This window comes from Ambystoma mexicanum, chromosome 12 (assembly GCF_040938575.1).
Source record: "Ambystoma mexicanum isolate Mex_15411 chromosome 12, UKY_AmexF1_1, whole genome shotgun sequence".
NCBI lineage: Eukaryota > Metazoa > Chordata > Amphibia > Caudata > Ambystomatidae > Ambystoma > Ambystoma mexicanum.
The window spans coordinates 468,804,042-468,826,192 of NC_090936.1; the positions used below are offsets into that span (position 1 = coordinate 468,804,042).

Sequence of the window (22,151 nt, forward strand, 5' to 3'; positions counted from 1 at the left end):
AAGCATGTTTTGGACCCTCTCGTTGGAGGGGAAGACGAGGTTGTCCCTTGTTCGAATTAGAGCCCCTAGGAACTGCTTGGCCCAACTGGGGTCTAGGCTGGATTTCTTCTCGTTGATGGAGAATCCCAGACTGAATAAAAGATCTATTGAAAGATCTATTGTTCTTTGGGTATTTGATAGACCAGTGTCGCAAGAGTCCCCTATTATGAGCCAGTCATCTAGGTAAGGATAAACCGGGATGGATTGCCTGCGTAGGTGTGCTGCTGCCACTGCTAGTACCTTTGTAAATACCCTTGGTGCGGAGGCTATGCCGAAGGGTAGTACTTTAAATTGATAGTGTTTGTCTTGCATCATGACCCTGAGGTATTTTCTGTGCGCTGGCAACATTGAAATATGAAAGGATGCATCTTTCATGTCCAATGTTCCCATGTAATCCCTCCTGCAGGGTGACCATACAAAACATTTGTGACTTTACCAATTTGTTCGCTGGGCAGAGATCTAATACAGGACGCATGGTGAGTTCCTTTTTGGGTACAAGGAAGTATACTGAATAAAAACCTCTGTTTACCTGTGAATGAGATACGACCTCTATGGCTCCCTTCTCTTGTAGCGTCTCGACTTCCTGAAGAAGGATACGCAGATGGTCTGGCGTCAGTCGTCTTGCGTGTGGAGGTCTGAACGTTGGGTACCAGCTGAACTCTATACAGGACCCGTGGGCCACGGTCTTCAGCACCTACTGGTCGGTAGTTATCCCCTCTGATGCCTGAAGGAATGATGTTAACCGGCCCCCGACTGGGGAGGTATGGGAGGGGACCCAAAACTTCGGGTCATTTTGAACTGGAGGCCGGGAGCTTCTGAGAGTAGAGTTCCGGCCCCTTCCTTTCCCACAACGCTGACCCCTTTGGGGATACAGGGTGGTGTATCCGCTGGTTCCCTGTGGAGAGGCCCAACTGTTTCCCGAGGTGTACGTTGGCCACGAAAATTGCGTCTGGACCCAGATCCACGTCTTGTGGAGAGTCTTTGAGGGATTTGGTCTAGCGTCTTCAGTGTCGTGCTCCTTCTTTGTGGTCTCGAGAGCCTTGTCGACCGCTCTTCCAAATAGGTTGGATTCTTCCAAGGGTTTATTAATAAGTGACGCTTGCGTTTCTGGCTTGAACCCAGAGTTCCTTAGCCACGCATGTCTTTTTAGGAGGGTGCCCGGAGCCTAAGATCGACCCGCTGTCTCAGCGGAATCCAAAGTGTTCTTAAGTGAGCTTTGGTTTACTTGTCTGCCCTCGGTTACCGTGGCCAGAAGGCGAGTTTGTAGTGGTTCAGGAACCTCCTGCAGGCCTTCCTGTAACAAGGCCCACTGAGCATCCGCTTAGCTGGCTAACAAGGTGGTATTGTTAGCAATGCGTGTAGAAAAAGCTGCTGCGGCCGTGACTCTTTTACCAAGGGCATAGAGCCTTTTACACTCTTTGTCAGGTGGTGCCTTGCCGGTTGACAGGGGAACCCCTGCCCTTTTCCTTGTAGTGGTCACCACCAGAGACTCTGTTGTGGATTTACCTCTTATATAAAGGGGATCAGAGGGGGAAGCCCGAAAAGCTTTTCCATCCTCAGATTAACTGCTCTTGTGAGTGCAGGTGTTGGTAATGAGGGAGCCAGACGCTTTTTCATCGAGTTGAGGAGAGGAATAGCCTGGCTGGCCGGCGGCTTCTCTTTAAGAATATCCTCCACAAAGCCAGCTTCAGGAACAGCTTCATCAGTGGCGATTTTGAAATCTTCTGCTGCTTTGCGCAACATGGCGTTAAACGTCATTTTATTGTCCACTGGAGAGGGCTGTCTAGTGGGAGTAGTCTGGGGGGAATCCAAACACAGGGCATCAGGATCATGCATATCCTCAGGATCGATTAAATGATCTTCATCCTAAAAGTCTGCAGGAACTTCCTCCTCAGTGAGGTCTTAAGTGTACACATCCTCTTTGTGAGAGGGGTCAAAGAGTCTTGGAAATCTAGCCTCAGGGTACAAAATGCCTTCTTCCCGTGGTCTTTTGGGGGTGGATTGCTCTGATAAGATAACAAACCTATCAAGCCTCTCCATACATTTCTCAAATTTTTCCCTAGTCCAAACAGAAGACCCAGAGGGGTCTAGAGCTGCAAAGGGCTCTTGTAAACGATCCTCTGCCGGCAAACATCAAGATTTTTGTCTCAACGCCAAACAAATACCTTCTTCGCCTTCCAAAAAACACCTCCCGGTGGAACGACAGAGGTGGCGTGTCCCGGTGTTTCTCCTTAGGCTTGGCAGAGGGTTCCGGTATTCCCCTTAGGCTATCTTTGGACTTCAACGGATCCTTAGCCTTTTCCGTAGGCCTCAGCGAATCCATTGACTGCCGCCTATGAGCGTTGGCCGAAACAATTCTCGCAATGCTTTCGGCAAAGTCGTCCGCAGACGCGCAGCCTCAGCCTGCTGTTGTGTAGTTTTCAGCAGAGCCGGCGGCTTTTCTACGGCGGACGCCTTCTTACGATGCGTCTCGATGGAACTTATATTAGGACTAGCGCCTTTGTTTTCGAGCGCCCGGTCGTCGGGCGCATCTGCGGCTGCGGGAGGGCTGCTGATCGTTTGTGTGTTTGTTCATTTGTTATGCGCACAAGACTTGTAAGTAAAAGGGCGCAGCAGTATGGAAATGCAAAGCTTGCGAAGTTGCAAAAATGAGCACAAGATACAATATTTACATGCTTACAAGGTATACACAATGTACAAAATAGTGGCAAAGAATAGAAATGGCCCATATAATTACAGAAATAAACAATAAGCACTTTACAAAAATATATGTTACAAAGGAAAGGCCCTTCATATATCACTTAGGCTCACATGTAGAGTAGATTGCGCACAAGAAGACTTGATTGCACATGGTCTTCAAGTGTAATACACTATTAATGCCAGGTAAGAGGTCTCTTCGGATGTGGGCAGGTCCACAACAGGTACAGGGGGACTAGGGGTCAGTGGCGATGATGTATTTTATTACATTTTTTCAGAAATTTAGGTAGGGTTGGTCAGCTCTTAGATCTTGAGGTAGTGAGTTCCAGAATTTAGCAGCCTTTACAGTAAAGCTGTTGCCACCAATAGTAGTGAGCTTGTATTTAGGTATGGTCAGACAGTTAGCATTCCCTTTTCTGGTAGGTCTGAGAGAGGTTCTTCTCTGGAATTTATCTGTAAGGTAGCTAGGGGCTGCGTTATTGAGGGCTTTGTGGGTCAAGGAGAGGGTTTTTTGTTGTATTTTATTAGATGTAGATAGCCATTTATGCTGGCGTCTCAGAGAGGAGATATACTTTTTTTTATTTATGCCTAGTGCTGCTCTTAGGGCATTGTTCTGTAGTGTTTGGAGCTTTTGGATGGTAGATTCATAGCCCCACTGTATAAGGCATTACAGTAGTCAATTCTGGAGAGTATTAGGGCTGTGGCCAGGATCAAGCAACTGTTGTCGGAGAGGAAAGGCTTACCAGCTCGGAGTAGCTTGCAAGTGTAAGCTGTAGAGGAGGTAAGGGATTTGATCTGTTGATCAAAGGCCAATGTGGAGTCCAAGTAGAATCCAAGGGTTTTTACCTCTTTAGAGACTTTAATAGTGTTCCCATCAATATTAAAAGAGGAAAATTCTTGGCCTAGTTTTTTTAATGTTGGCCGGTGAGCCCAGAATTATTAGCTCAGTCTTATCATCGTTCAAGCACAGGCCATGAGTAGCCATCCATGCTTGGATGATAAGGTAAACTTTGTTTACTAATCCCGTGTCTGTACTGTGATCCCCAGAAAGCGGGTAGAGAATCTGAGTATCATCTGCATAATTAGTATAGATGATACCCAGATGGTCCAGATCGTCAAACAGTGGCTTAATGAAGATATTGTAAAGGGTTGGCGAGACGCAGGAAACTTGGGGAACACCACATAGGATGGGTGTTGGGTCAGCGGCTGCCGAGGGGGAGAAGACTCTCATAGTTCTCTCACTCAGGAAGGACTCAATCCATTTGATGGCACCAGAGGAGAAACGGGCCCCAGAATCAAGGTGTCAGCATAGGACCTTGTGATTGACCAGATCAAAAGCGGCAGAGAGATCAAGTAGGAGCAAGAGTACTGACCTCCCTTTGTCTCTCTGCTCGTCAATTTGGGACTTTAGGTCGATTAAGACTGTCTCTGTTCCGTGTAGTGGCCGGAAAACAGATTGTCTGTTACCTAGGAGTTTAGACAGTTCAAGGTGTTTTTGAATTTGGATATATGCAGCTTTATCCAATATTTTGAGTAGAAATGGGACCGTAGTAATGGGCCGGTTATTGGTGGGAATAAGAGGTTCTAATGACTGATTCTTGAAGAGCGGGAGCACCTATGATTGTTTAAGGTTAGCAGGGATGGTACCTGTGGCAAATGAGGCATTTATCAGTTTTGTGATGAATGGGGAAACTTCTCTGGCAGCATCTTGTATTAGTTGTGCTGGGCAGATATGACCTTTGCAATTTGAAGGCTTTAATGACAGGATAATTTTTTCTACCTCCAAGGTGGACATTTTAGAAAAATAGAAGGTAGTATTGTGTACCGGTGGTGAAACATTAGGCAAGAGGGTATTGGGAGAGTGCTGCAAGGCATGTTGGATGTCTGTACACCAGGATTTGTCCTTGGTGCAGATATCAGGTATAGCAATTGGGGACTCTAGTTCCTTGAGTATGGAGAAGAGTTCTTTCATACTGGAATTAGATTTTGCAATACGCTCATCGTAGGAATTGCATTTTGCCTGGCAAATTTCCTTCTTATAATGTGAGGAAAGTGAGGTTAATTTCACTTTATTCTCACTAGAGGGGCATAGTCTCCAATTAGTTTCACTTTTATTCTTTAAGATGCGGAGGTCTTTAAGTTGCGGTGTGAACCATTTAAGTGGGCTATTGGTTTACTAGGTCTGAGTTTGACAGGAGCAATTTTGTCCAGTGTGGTGAGCATGATATTGTTGAATTTCTGAACTAGTATACTAGGATCAAGATTTTCTGACAATGCATTGAGGGTGGGCAAGATGGCAGGGATAACTTTCTCTACAGTAGAACAAGTTACTTTCTTACCTGGTAACGTTCTTTCGATGGGATGGTCCGACGACGTATTCCATATCAATGACAGGTAATGTCCACAGCTGTGCTGCTTCGGAAAATCTTTGGCGTCTGCGTCCTGCGTCGATGACGTCGATGCGCCGTCCCCGAGGACCTCCTCCGACGGCCGACGTCACCCGATGTGATAAGTAGGACGCACGACGCCCATAGCCGCAGTTATAGTTTTTTCCCAGAACGTGTGCCACCAGTTTTCTGCCAGTCAGACACACAAGGCCTTGCGGAACGCAAGCTGCAATCGCAAAAGAAATTCTGCAGTGGGGAAGGCAGGGAGGGAGCGATATGGAATATGTCGTCGGACCATCCCATCGAAAGAACGCTACCAGGTAAGAAAGTAACTTGTTCTTCGAGGGGATTGGGTCCTCCGACGTATTCCATATCTATGACAGACTCCCAAAGCAGTACCAAGCAAAGAGGTGGGAAAGAATTTAGTATACAAATTTAGCATGCCCAATCAAATTGCAGAATAGAGAACTGCCTTGCCAAAGGGCAGATCTTGCCCTCTGATGGAATCGAGGGAGTAGTGACGTACAAATGTATGTACTGAAGCCCAGGTGGCTGCATCACAGATGTGACGAATAGGAACTCCCCTCTGCAGAGCAGTAGACGCAGCCACTCCCCTGGTAGAATGGGCCCGCAAGCCAGCCGGAGCATCCTTACCCGCCAAGCGGTAACACTCGGAGATAGCCAAAATAATCCAACGAGACAAAGTCTGTTTCGTCACAGCTTGTTCCAAACGCTTTCCAGCGTAACCAATGAAAAGTTGATCGTCCACTCGGACCCGGGACATGCGCGAAATATAAAAGCTCAACGCTCTCCTCTTCCTTACCAGGATGTGGAGGAGGATAGAACGCCGGAAGAACAACCTTCTGGCTCAAATGAAATTCCGAAACCACCTTCGGAAGAAAAGAAGGACGAACTCTAAGGACAACCCTGTCCTTATGAAACACAGTGAAGGGTGGCTTAACTGAAAGTGCCTGTAACTCACTCTGCGAGCGGAAGTAACCGCAACCAAAAACACAGTTTTCATAGTTAACAGCCTCAAAGGGCAAGAATGTAAAGGCTCAAACGGAGCACCCATAAGAAACTTAAGAACAAGGTTCAAATCCCAACCTGGCACCAGAAAAGGTGACGGAGGGAACACATTAGTGAGCCCTTTCAAAAACTGCGAAATTAAAGGAATTTTAAAATAGGAACACTCTTCAGACGAGTGCTTAAATATGGACAGCGCCGCCAGATAACCTTTAACGGTCCCCACTTGCAAGCCCCTGTGGGCGAAAGAAAGCAAAAAAGACAGAACCATGGGAATGTCACATTCAAAAGGATCCACATTCTGAACTCTGCACCAGTCGCAGAACTTTCTCCAGCGGCAACGGTACAGAGATTTAGTTGCTGGCCGCCTGGCCGAGAGCAACACCTCCATCACGTCTTCAGGGAAGTCCCAATCCTTATACCTCAACCTTTCAGAAGCCAAGCGTGAAGATTGAGGGATCTGACCTCTGGATGGAGAACCTGACCCCCTTCCGTGAGAGCAGATCGTCTTGGTAGGGAAGACGACGTGGAGGGCAGATGGACAAGTCTAGAAGGTCCGGGTACCACATCCTCCGGGCCCACGCTGGAGCAATGAGGATCATCCGGGAACCGAACCTCTGTAACCTCCGCAGCACTTGCGGGATGACGGAGACTGGAGGAAACGCGTTCAGCAGTGGGAATGACCACTCCACCACGAACGCGTCTCCTAAGGCTCCTTTTGGAGGAAATTCCCGCGAGCAAAACCTTTCGCACTTGCGGTTGACACTGGAGGCGAAGAGATCCACTTGAGGGGTCCCCCAAAAGGGCAAAGATCTCCAGGAGAATCTCCTGAGCCAGCTCCCACTCGTGAGAGATCGAGCTCTGCCTGCCCAGACCGTCCACCGTCTTGTTGTCGTCTCCGGCCAGATGAACAGCCGAGATCGAAACTTCCTGCTGGATGGCCCAGAATTCGAGCTGCATCGCCTCCCTGCACAGTGGAAGTGACCCTGCCCCCCCACCCCGCTTTTGTTGAGGTAGTGCATGGCCACCGTGTTGTCCGTTAGAATCAGGACACTCTTTCCGCGCACAGTCGGCAGAAAAGCCTTCAGGGCTAGCCTGACGGCCCTCAGCTCCAATAGATTGATATGGAGTCTGGACTCCGACGGAGACCAATGACCGCTGACTGTCAACTCGTTGGCATGAGCTCCCCATCCTGTGAGGGATGCGTCCGTCACGATCGTCAACTCCGGCCAGGGCAGCCAAAATGGTTCCCCCTTCATCAGATTGCCCTCGACGGCCCACCACAGAAGGTCCCGGGCCACCGAGGGCGGCACCTGAACAGGGTCCGACAGCCTGCCGGAGGACTGAGACCACTGGAGCTTGAGTGCCCACTACAAAGATCTCATCCGCAGACGACGAGCCTCTGGCACCAGAAGAATGCAGGATGCCATGAGGCCGAGCAGTCTCAAGAACTTGGACGCTGGGAGATCCTGGGCAAACTGAAACTTGTGCACCATCTGCTGAATGTGAAGAGCCCTCACCTGAGGAGGAAAACACTGCCCAGGGACGTGTCGAGCACTGCTCCGATGTACTGATGCCGCTGTGTTGGTGTCAAATGGGACTTCTTTAAATTGAGGGAGAAGCCCAGCCTGTGAAGGGAGTGGCAGGTGACGGACAGATGATCCAGGACTTGCTCGGGAGAGCTCCCCCTGATCAACCAATCGTCCAGGTAGGGGTAGACGTGAATCCCCCCTTTCCTGAGATGCGCTGCCACCACCACCATGAGCTTGGTGAAAACCCTCGGGGGCGGAGATCAATCCGAACGGCAGGACCCGAAACTGAAAGTGCGAGTCGCCAACCGCGAACCTCAGGTACTTCTTGTGCTTGGGATGGATTGGCACATGGAAGTAAGCATCCTTGAGGTCGAGAGACACCAACCAGTCCTGAAGTTGAAGGGCCTGGAGGACTTGAGAAAGAGTCACCATCTTGAACTTGTCCTTCCTGAGGAGTTTGTTCAAACCGCGCAAGTCCATGATGGGTTTCAATCCCCCGTCTTTCTTTGAAATCAAAAAATAAGGGGAATACCATCCCTTGTTCCTCTACGCTACAGGCACCAGTTCTATGGTGCCTTTCTCCAGCAGGGCTTGAATTTCCTGCGCAAGGAGCGGATCTGGACACTTCAAAGAGAAGTTCCCTGGTGGATTGTCGTGAGGCCTCTGCCGAAAAGGAAGACAGTAGCCGTGGGTTATGATCTCTAGAACCCACACATCCCAAGTAATGGCTTGCCACTCTACAAGATGCTGCGCCAGCCTTCCCCCAACCGGCGAACCATGGGACCAGGCCTCATGACTGAGTGGTAGCGGCTGCGACGTTGCCCGAGGGTAAAGAGGCAACTGCCCGAGCGGCCTTGGCACCTAGAGTACCTTTATTTCCACCTCTGGCACTCTTACGACGGCCTCTTTGACTGCTAGCTCCCCTCGCTTTACTGAAGGACGAGTAATAGCGAAAGGAACCTCTCCTCCATTGCTGTCCCCTAGGACGAAAAGGCAGAGGTTGGCGAACTGCAGCGCCCAACGACTTCGCTGCAGCTTTGGAGGTCTGCAACCTCTCAAGGCTCTCGTCAGCCTTGCTGCCAAAAAGGTGTTCACCGTCAAAGGGCATGTTGAGGAGCCGGGACTGCACATCAGGAGCGAACCCAGACTTCCGCAACCACGCAAACCTGCGCATTACGGTGCTAGCCGCCATGGACCGGCTGACACAATCCGCCAAGTCCAAACCCGACGAATGGCCTCACACATAGCGTCCTTGCCATCCTGAACCATAGCAAGGAAACCATCCCGTTCGTCTCCTCCGGGAATATGTTCAGCCGCTAATGCAACACAGTTCCACAGAGTGTGTGTGTGAAACGAGACAAGGCACACATGGAGTTGGCCGCCTGAAGCGCCATACCCCCTGAAGAAAACACTTTCTTCGCCCAGCCGTCAAAACGTTTGTCGTCCCTATCCGGAGGGATGGTAGGATACGACGCCTGCTTTGCCGGGGCCGTAGCCGCCTGAACCACCAAACTCTCCGGAGTGGGGTGCCTAGACAAGTAGCAGGGGTCGCTACTGGCTGGATGGTATTTTCGCGACAAAGACTTGCCCACTGCCGGAAGACTCTCCGGAGCAGTCCAAGCCGCTGCCACCCTTCTATGCAGAGCCATATGAAAAGGTAAAACCGGGTCAGTGGGGGGGACCGAGATCAAGGATGTCCGTGAGATCATCCTGAACGAACTCCCCTGGGGGAGCTGACCAACCCATGTACCCGAGACATAAGGCGCCGATATGAAGAATCGGCATGAGTGCCAGGCTCCGGCCTACAAAACTCCACCTCCGGAGAGGTGTCCAGGCCACTGGCATCATGCAGCGACTGGCGCAGATTATCAAACTGGCTATGGCCCGAGATAAGGTTATCTGGAACCGGAACCAGAACCAAGCCCCCATCAGAGCCTTCATCATCCTCTGAAATGTACTCCAGGTGGGGAGAGGAAGAGCTCTGTGGACCAAAGCAGTGCCTGACCTTAGCCATAGCCTTTCTCGGGGCAAACCCCGTGCCACGGGGCCCCTCCAACACCACCGCCTCTAAAGGCGTCGAGGGCGCCAAACGAGTCAGCGTCGACAGAAATGGTGTCGACGTCGATCGAATCGGCGTCAACGTCAGCTGCAGCGCCGCCAGCATCGGCGGCGTCGACACAGGCTTCGTAGCCGGAGCTCCGAGTGTCTCTCGACGACCTAGGCGCCAACGGCGTCAACGACTCCCTCGGAGGCGGAGCCTCGAGAGAAATCATCAACGACCTTGGCGCCACAGGCGTCGACGTCTTCTTCGAAGACGGCACAGGATCACCCGGTCTCGAGCGCGTCGAGGACCGGGACCTGGAACGGGCATGGCGAGAATGGCTACCCTTGTCCGAGCGGGACCTCTCCCGCGAGCCGTGCCGACCACCCGAGCCCGAAGGCGTATGGGCGGTGTCTCTTGACCGGTGCCGACCGACCCCACTCGAAGGCGTGGACGGACCGGTGCCCTGCGATTCAAGAATCGCTAGCATCTGCTTCCCGAAGGAAGCCCATTCCTCCGGTGTCGCTTGCATGGAGGGATAAGCGACCCGCCGACAGGCGGAGTCCTCGGAAGAGGACGGGGAAGGCGACCTATGCCGGCGCTTCCGGGAAGACCGACTCCTGGAAGGAGACCCACTGGACTTCCGACGACGACGCGGAAAGTCACCCCTCGAGTCATCCGTCGAAAGCCCCGCAGACCTCGACTTCCGGGGCTTAGACACCTGGCCTACCGACAGCTTCTTCTTGCGTTCCTGCAAGGCCTTTGCCGTGGGCGACTGGCAGTCGACACAGTCGTCCGTATCGTGGGCCTCCCCGAGGCACCAGAGGCAGGCGTTGTGCGAGTCCGACATATTGGACCCACAGTCCCCACAGTTCTTGAAGCCCGGACGCGGGGTTGAAGATGAGAAAGACATCGCCACGAACAGGTCTTCACAACAAACCGAGAATTGAAAACAGCAAACTCCAATGAGTCGAGGCGTACCAAGATTCACGAAGCGAACACGTTCGCGGAAAAAACGGAACTGAGGCTATGGGCGTTGTGCGTCCTACTTATCACATCGGGTGACGTCGGCCGTCGGAGGAGGCCCTCGGGGACGGCGCATCGACGTCATCGACGCAGACGCCAAAGATTTTCCGAAGCAGCACAGCTGTGGACATTACCTGTCATAGATATGGAATACGTCGGAGGACCCAATCCACTCGAAATACTTTTTTTGCTTCTAGTTGAGCATGGTGGTGCTAATGGCTCCAGCCATTGGGGTGGGTCTTATTGTGGATAGGTGGAATGACACCAGAAAGTGGTCTGTCCACGATAAAGGAAAGATAGAGGAGACAGTAACTGAGCAGTTAAGGTCCACTATCCAGTCCAGTATTCTTCCTTTTAGATGGGTAGGTTCGTTGACTTTTTGGGAAAGGCCTAGTGCGTTGATTGTGTTGACTACATCTGTTGCATTTTTATCCGTTTGTTCGTTAAAACCTAAATTAAAGTCTCCTAATAAGAGTAGTTGCGAGGTAGGTTTAAGGTTGTTCGAGATTATGTTCTGCATATCTTCCTCAAAGGAACCGAGAGGGCCAGGCGGTCTATATATTAGGTGAATCGTAAGTGATTCTGAGATATTTATCTGAACTTTGGCAGGAAGAACATCGCATGATTGAGACAGATGGGTGGGAGCTACTCTAAGTCCAAGAGCAGTCTTAGAAATAATGGCAATACCGCCACCTCGGGCATTGTCTCGGTCTTGTCTAACTATAGTGTAGCCATCAGGGATAGCTAGCATAAGTGTGGGTCCTGCTGCATCGTGGAGCCATGTTTCCGTAATTGCGAGGAACTCCAAGTTGCGTTCAGTGATTAGGTCGGCAATATCGGTAGCATGGGCGACAAGCGATCTTACATTGAGAAGCGCTCCTTTGAGGGGGGTCGGGGGGTGGGGGGAGGGGGACGGCGGAGTCTCAGATGCTTTGTTGACTGGGATGGGTTTGTCAGAATTATTGTTGCGGGACTTAGGTTTATAGTTATTAAGCTGATGGGTATTCAAGTTTGAGAAGGCCGGTGGAGGAGACAACTTTAAATGGCTAGGTCTCAGGCTAGGCTTAAGGTTAGTGGCCGGTAGTGATCTTCCCAAAGGTTCGTAAAATTTAGTTAATCTAGCACGGAGTCTGTTATTTCTATTAGACGTGGCACATGGTAGAGAGGCGTAGGGTACTGTCTCTAGGGCTCTGTCATATATGGATGGGTTCGTGGGCACAGTATTAGTAGGAGTTGACAAGCTAGGGTCTGGGAAAGGTACTTGTGACTGGGCTATGTGTTCTTGGCTTATAGAGTTCACATACATGGCAACAGCCATAGTGCAAAGCAATACTGCTAAGTTTGGCATCCTTCCAATTTCAATATCAAATAAAATATAGCACATAGGTAACTCAGTTACAGCTAACTGACACAGATTGGTAAATGCAACTAGAGAATGACTGGCATGAATCGGTCAGCAACATTGATTAGAGCACAGCATGAAGCAGGATAATGTCAGGGTAATGATAAGGCGCAGGTATGGAGATTGGCCATATGGTATACAATAGGGCATGCTGGGTACTGATATTCAGTTCAAGGTTTAGTACAATAGGTAATGGGAGGCAGTCTACTGCTATATCTTAAGAAAACGTATGCATACAATCAGATGTCAGAGTGGTGCAGGTACATAACATATAAAGCAGATATCATGGGGCAATTCAAACTATCGTTGGGAACAAAGAGTGGATGCAAGTGCAAGTTATACAGCGTGCATAGTATTGTGGCGCATTTGGAGGCAGCATTGTGTAGTCATACGGCCGTATTGTAAGAGAGGCAGGAATTACCTTACAAGCTGGAAAAGTTCAATCACATCAGGGATCCTAGTAAATTAGCAGAGGTAGTGCTGTAATACAGTATATATGTGTGTTATAAGAGGCTGTCACTGAGAATCAGGGCAGGCAGTGTTATATATGGAAGAAGCCTGATAACACAGTGTTCGTTTGGTACAAATGTCAATTAACCAGATAAGTATTTTGGAACTGGGCCTTATACAGTGTAGCAGTCGGTAGGTGGCTTACCAGCATACAATGTCGTTGTCCAAATGTGTCAGGCAGCAGTGGTCGATGAGGGTCGAGTGGCCATACGGCAAAGATATTGCAAGGTTCAATATGGGCAGCGTTGCCGCGGCGTCCACGGGCAAACAGGGGAAGAACAGGGCCTTTTTCCTCTGGCCTTCTTCCGGAGCCGGCTTCGCCTACCGGTGTAGGGGATTGGCTCAAATATGCAGCCAGTTACTTAGCAACGCTAAACAGCCTCGTTTTCAGGCCGCGTTACGACTGCCATTTTGGGGTCAGGCCACATTATTGTAAAAAAATGGTGGATCGTCGAGGTGGCAGTGTGCAAATGCACACAAGGGGCTCTGGTGGGCAGCAGGGCTCAGGGGGCAGGCGCAGAGTGGGTAAAAGAGGCTAGTTAGCCATTCACTTGCCTCATCAATATTGTTATTTCTGTGATTGCTGCTTTATGATGGTCAGGCAGCATGCGTAGAGTATTCCGGCGGGCGCTTCAGGTCGGATGTGCTCGTGAGGGGCAGGGAGGGGCTCCAGCCTTCTTACCCTTCGTGGAGAGTGGATGCAGCTGAGTGGGGTTGGCAGCTACCTATGGCCTGACCGTTGGCGCTGTGGTCTTCGACTTTGTCGAAGACTGGCGGGGGTTGTGTGCTTAGTGATTTGCAAATGTTCGTCTTTGTCGCTGGGGTGTATATTCCCCATAGCAGTGCCTGAGCCGTGCCTGTCGGGGCCAGGGACAGACAACGCAGAGCGGGAGCGCGCAGTCGAAAGGTCAACGACCTCTGGGCCGGAGGTATGCTCGTCACTATTGCCCTTGTCACACTCGGCTTTTGCAGCAGCGGGAGATGACTCTGCCTTCGACATCTCGTAGGCCGCACACCGCTCCTTCAATGTTTTAGGACGGAGGAGCTTCCAAACCGCACAACCTTCTTTGTTGTGATCGAGAGGCAAGCAACGGTTACACTGTCGATGCTCATTTCTCCCAGGAAATTTGCCCTTGCAGATAGGGCAAAACCCAAATGGAGTCCTCTCCATAGATGAGGATAGGGAAAGTGACAAAGACCAAAGAGGAAAGAGGGAGGAAAAGGAAAGGCATTCTCAAATTGTACAGAAGTGTCCAACCTGACCCCGCTCTCCCTACTGTGTAGGCCGGCTGCGTCGACTGGTTCACCGCCCGTCGAAGGTTTCGGCGGAGATTCGGAACAACCGTCGAAAGAAAGAACGGTTAAGGTGATCTCAAATATTAATATAATCTATTCGACCAAAGGTCGATGGGACAATTTGCAGTGTCTCTGAAAGAGCTCCGCTTAAGGAGACCAGTATGCTAGGCGGAAAAAAACAATCTGAGGGACCTCGACGCGTGAGGGTTTTGGGTACACTACACCTCACGATAGGGATAGTGTTACAGGCACGCCCATGTCGTAGTCCGCTTTCGATTCTCGAAAGACAAGATGCAATACTCTGCAGTGACCACTGGATGTCTGACTATATGCACAGCATGTGATTCTAAGCAAATTAACAAGCATCAGAAATGTCTTTTCCAATGCAGTTATTTTATTTGTGGTTAAAGGAGCCGAAATCGTTGAGATTGTTGATGTCTTCGACGGTTGTGTCGATGGCTTCGACACTTGTGGCATCGAGTAGGTCGACGCTTGAAGGGTCGATGGCTTCTCCAGAGTTATCGGCACCAATGACGAACTTTCAAACCGGTTGGTGTCGAATATTTCAGCGTTGATGGCTCAGTCCTCAAGGGGACTTTTACTCGACTGGAAGGAAACTTCGATCGCTCTTGAGGAGTCTTCGCCGGGTCCGAAGACGCACAGCTTTTGTGCTTATGTGATCTTTCGACCGGACATGGCTTTTAGGTGTAGTCGAGGGAGGCAAGGCCGCGTTCACGAACACCTTTAACATTCGTAGTCTAAACTCTACCCACTTATCCAAAGAGCTAGACTTAGTCGGACAAACGACCAGTTCCGGTGAGGAACTTGTAGAGAAGGAAGATGGTGATCTATGGCGCCGTTTCTTTCCATGTCTAGAGGATGAGTGTTATGAACCACTACGTGACCGACCGGGAACGTTTATTCTTTTTGCGATGAGGAGACACAGCTCGACTCGTCCGAGATTTTTTTTTTTTTAATGGATTCAAAGGGTTTTTTGGGTCCTACCTGCCGCAAGCTTCCCTCTACGCTCTCTCAGGGCTTTGGCCATCATGGATGGGCAGTCCTCACACTCTGATGACAGATGATTCAACGCCAGACACCATAGGCAGATTCTATGGGGGTTCATAACTGACATCATCGCACCACAGTCACTGCTTTTCTTGAAGCCCGACCTAGGAGTGAAAGATGCCAAAGATGAAGCCATTCTTCATGATGGAATCAAAGTAAAAAGAATTTATCGAAGAAAGTATCGAAGATATTCCTGTCAAGGAACAAAGCATACCATATCCGAAGCGTAAGCGCCGAAAAACGGAACTGAAGCCAACAAGCTCTGCACGTGCTACATATACCTTCGGTGACGTTGAAATCGAGACCTCAGAGGGACATCGGATCGACAGGCATCGACGCACAGCGCCCCCTGCTGAATTTTTTTTCCCGAAGCAGCAATGCTGGATATTGGAAATATCAAAGATAAGGAATACTTGGGCGGACACAATCCATACAAAAAGGGCAGTGAACCAACACACAAAAGAGACTGATACCTCTTGATGTATGTATTTTAACTTCTCTCTTAGGACAGGCAATAATAAATGATTATCAACACTGCAAATGTATCCTTACCCGCTGGTCTATCGGAGGTAGGCCTGCAGCACCAGCATTTTTTCTTTTTTCAGGATTCTGAGCAGGATCATCACAGTCATATTCAATCTCTGGGGTGGATAGGTCTCGACAGAAGGTACAGATCCATTCTCCGCTGAGTTAATGTTAGAAGGAGAAATATATGTTACTTGTGAACTGGCAACCAGAAACTCATCCACAGAAGAGGTCCTACATCTAAAAGGCTGCCTATAAAATGTTCATTGCTGGATGGAGGACTGTCCTCAAACTTCATCAATAGAAAACAGAAACCTGCTTATTTGTGCTTAGTCAAATATGTTTCAACCAACACCTAGCAGACCCTAATCTCACTACAAAAACCCATGTTAAACAACCCATAAAATAAGCTCATTTTCAGTTACTTCTGCATAAAAAATAATAAAGCCTTTCATGCCCACTGGCTTCCCATACGCAAGTCAGGCCCTCATATTATGTATCAACCCTGTAAATGACATCCTTACAGGCCACCAACAACGCATTCATGTCCCAGTTCTTTGACAGTACTTCAGTAAGTCGCCCCACTGTTGTTTCTGCCCCAATTCCACCCATCACTGAAAGATTTACACTGTTTTCAATCAAAACCAGAATTAAATTCTAGATAGGCTACCTCTCTGCAAAGTTCTTCATATACATGAACAACCATACATAACTGATTTCCTCAAAATCCCAGAGGAGACGTGAAGGGGCATAAGAAATGCATGTCAAAAGAACGTGATGCTAAAAATTCACAAATTCAGAACTAACCAGGTTCAATATCAATGGTTCTTGGGATCTACCCCAGTCCTCTGGAACAGTGTCTCTCAATCCCAGAGCCAACCCCACAAGTCTTTCCTCCGATTAAGGACATGTGTATTCTGCAAATTCCCAATTTTCACATATACAGTCTACATGGAACAATTCAAAATACTAATAGTGAACAATTAGACACATGTAGGTCACTCTGTTGGAATTGAATGGTGCATCAGAAAGAGTACACCATATCATGGCATCACATTCAAAACAATGACCAGTTCAATAGACAACCAGTAAAAGGTCTGCCTAAAAGCTTCTACTGATTAGTAGGGGTGCAAGTTTCAATAAAAACAACCTAACAATACTGAAGCACTCAAGGCGGTATAAATAATAGTAACTCACCGTAGTGACAAACTTACTCTTCGTCCTTAGTCCCCTTTCCTCCATACTGCATGTGCGTCCCTCGCTAGGGACGGGAGATGGAACCTTTTTCACCATAAGAAATCTTCTTCCCCTTTAAATTTAGAGGCGCGCTGGGGTGCGGCCCTGGCAGCATGCGCTCCCGACTCCGCCCACCGGTGCCACTCCTCAGTCCCCATTGACGCGTCGACAATATTAACATTGCCTAATGACACTAGTATTATTAGGACGGAGGATGGAGGGACGTATGGAAGAAAGGGGACGAATGACTAAGAGTACATTAGTCACTACGGTGAGTAACTCAATTACTCTAACGTCCCATCCCCTTTCCTCCATACTGCATGGGTGATTACAACTGAATGTAGCCCCAGGGTGGAGAGGAGACCCTTCCTAAGAAAACAAGATCCTTAGAACCGCCTGCCCGAACTCTGTGTCTGATTTAGAGCCGCCGTCCAGACAGTAGGGCTTACAGAAGGCCGAAGCGGTGGCCGTCCTGCTGATAACCTGCCATGGGACCTGCCACTGGAAGGCAATGGCAGTGGCCTTGGCTCTGACAGCATGGGCGTGCATGTTAGACGGTAGTGGTTTGTGCTGCCCTTCATAGGCCTCCTTGATGGCTGAAACCATTCACCTTGCTATTGGGCCTTGGATGCCTGATAACCGGGCCTTGACCCGCCGAAGGTGACAGAGCGTCTGACTTGCGGAAGCCCTTGGTCCTGTCCAGATAGAATTTCTGCGCTTGCCTGATATCCAAACAGTGCAAGACCCTCTGTGCATCGTCCTTCGGATTAGCGAAGAAGGTAGGTAAGACTATATTAGAGTCCGCCCAATAACAGAACCTAGTCCATTTATTCTTGTACTGGGTCCTAGTGGCCTTGCTCCTAGCGTTCTGGATCATTTCCAGGTTATCCTGAGACAGGCTCAGGTGCTTTAGTGTGACCTGCTCAGGAACCACACTGCAAGCGCTAATTTCTGTGGGGCGGGGTGAATGACTCTGCCCCCAACCCCCCTGCTGCGAGAGGAGGGGAGTTAGGCCCAGCGGTAGGTGAATGGGAGGTCTGTCCGAGAGGCCACCACAGAGCTATCAGAATGACGCGGAGGTGACTTGATTCCCTTATCTGGCAGATCACCCTGTGTACCAGTGGTGTGGGTGGGAATGCATATGCTGTCATGCCATTCCATTGTATTTGGAGTGTGTCGCTCAGAGAGCCGGGGCCCAGCCCCTGCCATGACGCAAACTGTTGGCACTTCCTGTTGGCCTAGGAGGCGAAGAGGTCCACCTGAGGATGCCCCCCATCTGCTGAAGATCCCGAGCAGAACCTGATCGTTCAGTTGCCACTCGTAATTGTCTGCTCCCAGTCTGCTGAGCCTGTCCACCTCCAGATTGGACTACCCGGAAGGTGGATGGCAATCAGGTAGATGTTGTTCGCCAGGGCCCATTCCCACATGCTGACCGCTAAATTGCACACTGGAGGGGACCTGGTGCCACCCTGCTTGTTGACATAGTACATGCTGGTGGAGTTGTCTGTCTGGACGAGGACAACCATGCCCCCGATGAGCAGCAGGAAAGCTTTGAGAGCTAGCCAGATAGCTTTCAACTCCAACCAATTGATGTGAGACTCCTGCAGGGACCAGACTCCATGGATGCTGTGGTTGTCCAGGGTGGGCCCCCCCATCCCTCCAGGGATGAATCTGTGGTGATGTTAACCTGAGGGACCGGCTGCCGGAGGGGCTTGCGCGTCCTCAGGGTGCAGTCCCTGGACCACCAGTCGAGGTCTGGGTGGAGAGAGTGAGGAATGCTGACCAGCGCATCGTGGGAGCCCTGCTCCAGATTCCATGAAGCTGCGAAGTGCAGCTGTAATCTTCTCATCCCGAGTCTCGTGTACGGCACAGCCAGCAGAACCACTGCCATGATACCCAAAAGATGTTGGTACCACCAGGCCAAAGTCACCACTCGAACGAGGAAGTGAATGGCGGCCCCCTTGATGGCCCTGATCTTGTCATCCAAGGGGAAAACTACCTCAGAGCACGTGTCCCAGATGAGGCCCAGGAAGGTCAGGCTCGGAGTAGGCTGCATCTGCGACTTCTTGTGGTTGATAGAAAATCCCAGCTCGTGAAGAGTGGTCATAAGCGCAGAGGAGGTATGGTGCACCGCCTCCAGAGATCTCGCCCAGACGAGCCAGTCGTCCAGGTATGGATAGACGTGGTGGCCCTGGGCACCAAGGAGGGCCGCCACTGCATTTATCAGTCTGGTAAATACCCTGGGGGCTAAGTTGAGGCCGAAAGGAAGAACAATGTACTGGAAATGGCAGAGCGATGAGGCTGCCAAATAGGGACGTGTAGATAAGCGTCCTTCAGATCCAGGGAGCACATCCAGTCTCTCCAGCACAGTCCCTCCGCTATTAGTGCTGGCGTAACCATCTTGAATTTTTGAAGAGGGAGTGAGAGGTTGAGGATGGAGAGGTCCAACACAACTTTCAGGTTAGCCTGGTTCTTTTGGATGGCGAAAATCGCAGATTTGAAGCCCAAGCCTTTCTGGGAGGTTGGGATTTCTTCCACTGCCTGGCCCACGACGAGCGACTGAATTTCCGTCAACAGAGTTGCTGTCCCAATCTGTGGGAGTGGGGGAGAGGAGGGAGGAATCGGTAGATGGTACCCCGTGGAAACCACTGAAAGGATCCAGGGGTCAGCGAACCTCGGACACCAAAACTGTGCCAGAAGGGCAAGTCTGCCCCCCACCCGAGACACATGGACCTGAAGGGGCGCGTCATGCCTTCTTTCCCTCTGAGGCAGTTGCAGAGGAGGGGGACGGAAAGAAGCCCTTGCTCTCCCCACCCCCTTTTGTTGTTTGTGCCGGTGCTGACTCCGGGAACGGTCAGGCTGTCTATACCTCAGTTCTTGGAAGCCCCGGAACCTGCCAAATGCCTCCCCCTTGTCAGAGCGTTGATGTCCTGGACGTCTGGGTTGAATTTAGAAGCCCGAAGCCAGGCCATCGTGCTCATGTCCGTGGCGATGCATATGGTCTGGCCAGAGGTGTCGATGTGGGCCACGGCAAACTCCATGATGTCCTGTGCCACCGATTTGGCCTCCACCAGTCCCGCTTTGAAGCGTGCCTGGCTCTGCACTGGAAGTTCTGGGAGGAAGTCGGCTATTTCCCGCCAAAGCCTCTGGTTAACAGCAGCCAGCATGGCTTCCGCGTTGGATTGATGAAGGTGCAGGGAGGCGTTGGAATAAAGCTTTTTTCCGTAAGCCTCCAAGATCTTCTCCTCCTTGCCTAGCAGTAAAGAGGATGATGTTGCGGAGGACGACTGAGGCTTTGAGTAGAGTGACGCAGCAGCGATCACTGAAGAGTGTGGTTGAGGGTGTGCCGACAGAAAGAGTGGATCCCCCTCCATCTGCCTATAATTGGCATCGAGGACCGATTGACAGGCTGGTCCGAGTGGGGCATAAGCCATCCCTTCTTAGCCAGAGCGTCTACTTCCTTCCGCGTAGGTTAGTAAACCAGAAAGCCGTTCATGGAAGGCCTTGGCTGACGACTGTGTCAGGGTCCTCCTCCTTGTCAGTGTCCACCAGGGTGTCAGGCTGGTCCGGAGCTGGTGGAGGGGTGCTGGGCGCCGAAGGCTGCATTGTTGGAACCGGAGCCGGCGGTTGTGGTGTAGGATGGTGTGGAACTGCCTGAACTGTGGGAGGCAGGGAAGCCGGAATCGAAGGAGCCGGCAAGGGCAGTGGAGGCTGCACCAGATACGGTGGCGCTGGAGCCATATGAGGAATGACTATGGGCGCAGGCGGAAGGGCTGGAGGGAGCATGTACCTGATGACATCCCAAAGGATGGCCCCCATCTGAGATCTCATGAGGGTGAGGAACTTTTTAAAGAATCGGTCCTCACAGGCCGGTGGGGCAGCAGGTGATGTTGATGGGGGTAGTGGGTGGCTGCTGGGGCCTTTGAGTACTTAGTCTAGATGTTTGCATGGTAAGCCTGCCCTGCTGACTGATAAGCAGTAGGCCACGTACCTGGTTGACCCCCAGTCCCAGCTTGTGACTCGTTCACCCACCTGCTCCGCTGCGAAAGGTGGTATTGGAAGATCTGCCATCTTGTCTGGCGGGGCAGCCATCTTGTCGAGCTGCATACCACGTGCCGAAGTCGTGGTGCTTGGCTTACTGGGCCCAGCCTCCTCCAGGACTCCTGGCGGTGGACCATGAGACCTACCCTGCGCCTCAGGACGGAGCCTGGTAGGCGTAGTGTCCTCGGCAGGATCGCTGGTAGTGCTGCGTGTAGGCTCCCCCTCGGACATCTGGCCGGTACTAGGGCATAACACCTCGGGTGTTAACCCGGTAACAGAACCTTGCTGTCCCTCAGCACTGTTTCCGGAAGGATCTGATGACCCTGCGGCCGGAAGCTGAATTAGCCTTGGTACTTGTGCTGGTGCGAGACCCTGACTGGTTCCTCCCGGCTCCAGCGTTTCCTTCCGAAGAAGTCGCCCTTGCAGGGTGTGCTGGAAAAAAGCAGCCCTTTCTTGGGCCTTGACTTGTGTCTGATGAAGTCCCTCAAGTCCTCTGGAGGCGACTCCTCGAAGAGCTCCCTCCACCGAGCTAGTCTGTTCTTGAGAGCGTGCGGTGTAAGCGTGTCACATGTAGTACAGGCCTCCCAGCCATGGTGGGGCCAAGGCAAGGGAGGCAAAGAGTGTGGGTATCGGACGTGGGGAAGGGCCCCTTGAGGCTGGACACCTGCTGAAGTCTGCTGAAGTCGACATGCGCCAGGGAGGAGCGTGGCGCCAGAGGACCGAGTACCTGATTGATAAAAACAGACAAAAAGACAGAAGAAAGTATCTGGGGAAGAGCGTGTGGTATTACAAGGCCGAAGCCAAACCCAGGAGTGCTGGTGTAATCGTCCCGTTCCCGTCGACGCGGAAAAGGGGAATGAGGAGAGGCACCAGTGGGAAGAGTCAGGGGAGCGCATGCGCCCATGCCCACACGCCTCTAAATTTAAAGGGGAAGAAGATCTTTTCTGGTGAAAAAGGTTCGGTCTCCCGTCCCTAGCGACTGACGCCCATGCAGTATGGAGGAAAGAGACGGGACATAAGAGTGCATCCGGAAAATGTCACATTTCTTCCAAGAAAGTGTCCCATACAGAGTACACTGTGCCATCCTCCTCTTTACATGACTGGATGTCTCTCTTGGCTTTGGCCCACTTTATCATGTTCTTTGATCAAATGCTCATGGCAAATGGGCTCAAACACTTTCACAGTTCTACAATTTCACATTTTGTCAGTACCAAGCCTGACATCATAACTGTAGTCTACAACCTGCTCTCTCTTCGCTGGCATTAGCCCAACCAAAGGCTGTTTAATGCAATCTGCAATGTCCCTAAGAGGACATCAGTATCCAC

At 50.9% G+C, this 22,151-nt stretch overlaps 1 protein-coding gene across 1 annotated transcript in view; it reads right to left on the bottom strand.

The window, feature by feature from the left end:
* The window catches only part of TRIM24 (tripartite motif containing 24), a 1,617,419-nt gene that overhangs the window by 370,041 nt on the left and 1,225,227 nt on the right, over window positions 1–22,151 (bottom strand). The window contains exon 15 of the mRNA XM_069628744.1: window positions 15,577–15,709. Within this exon, the coding sequence (XP_069484845.1) occupies window positions 15,577–15,709 (133 nt within the window). The remainder of the gene's footprint in view (window positions 1–15,576; window positions 15,710–22,151) is intronic.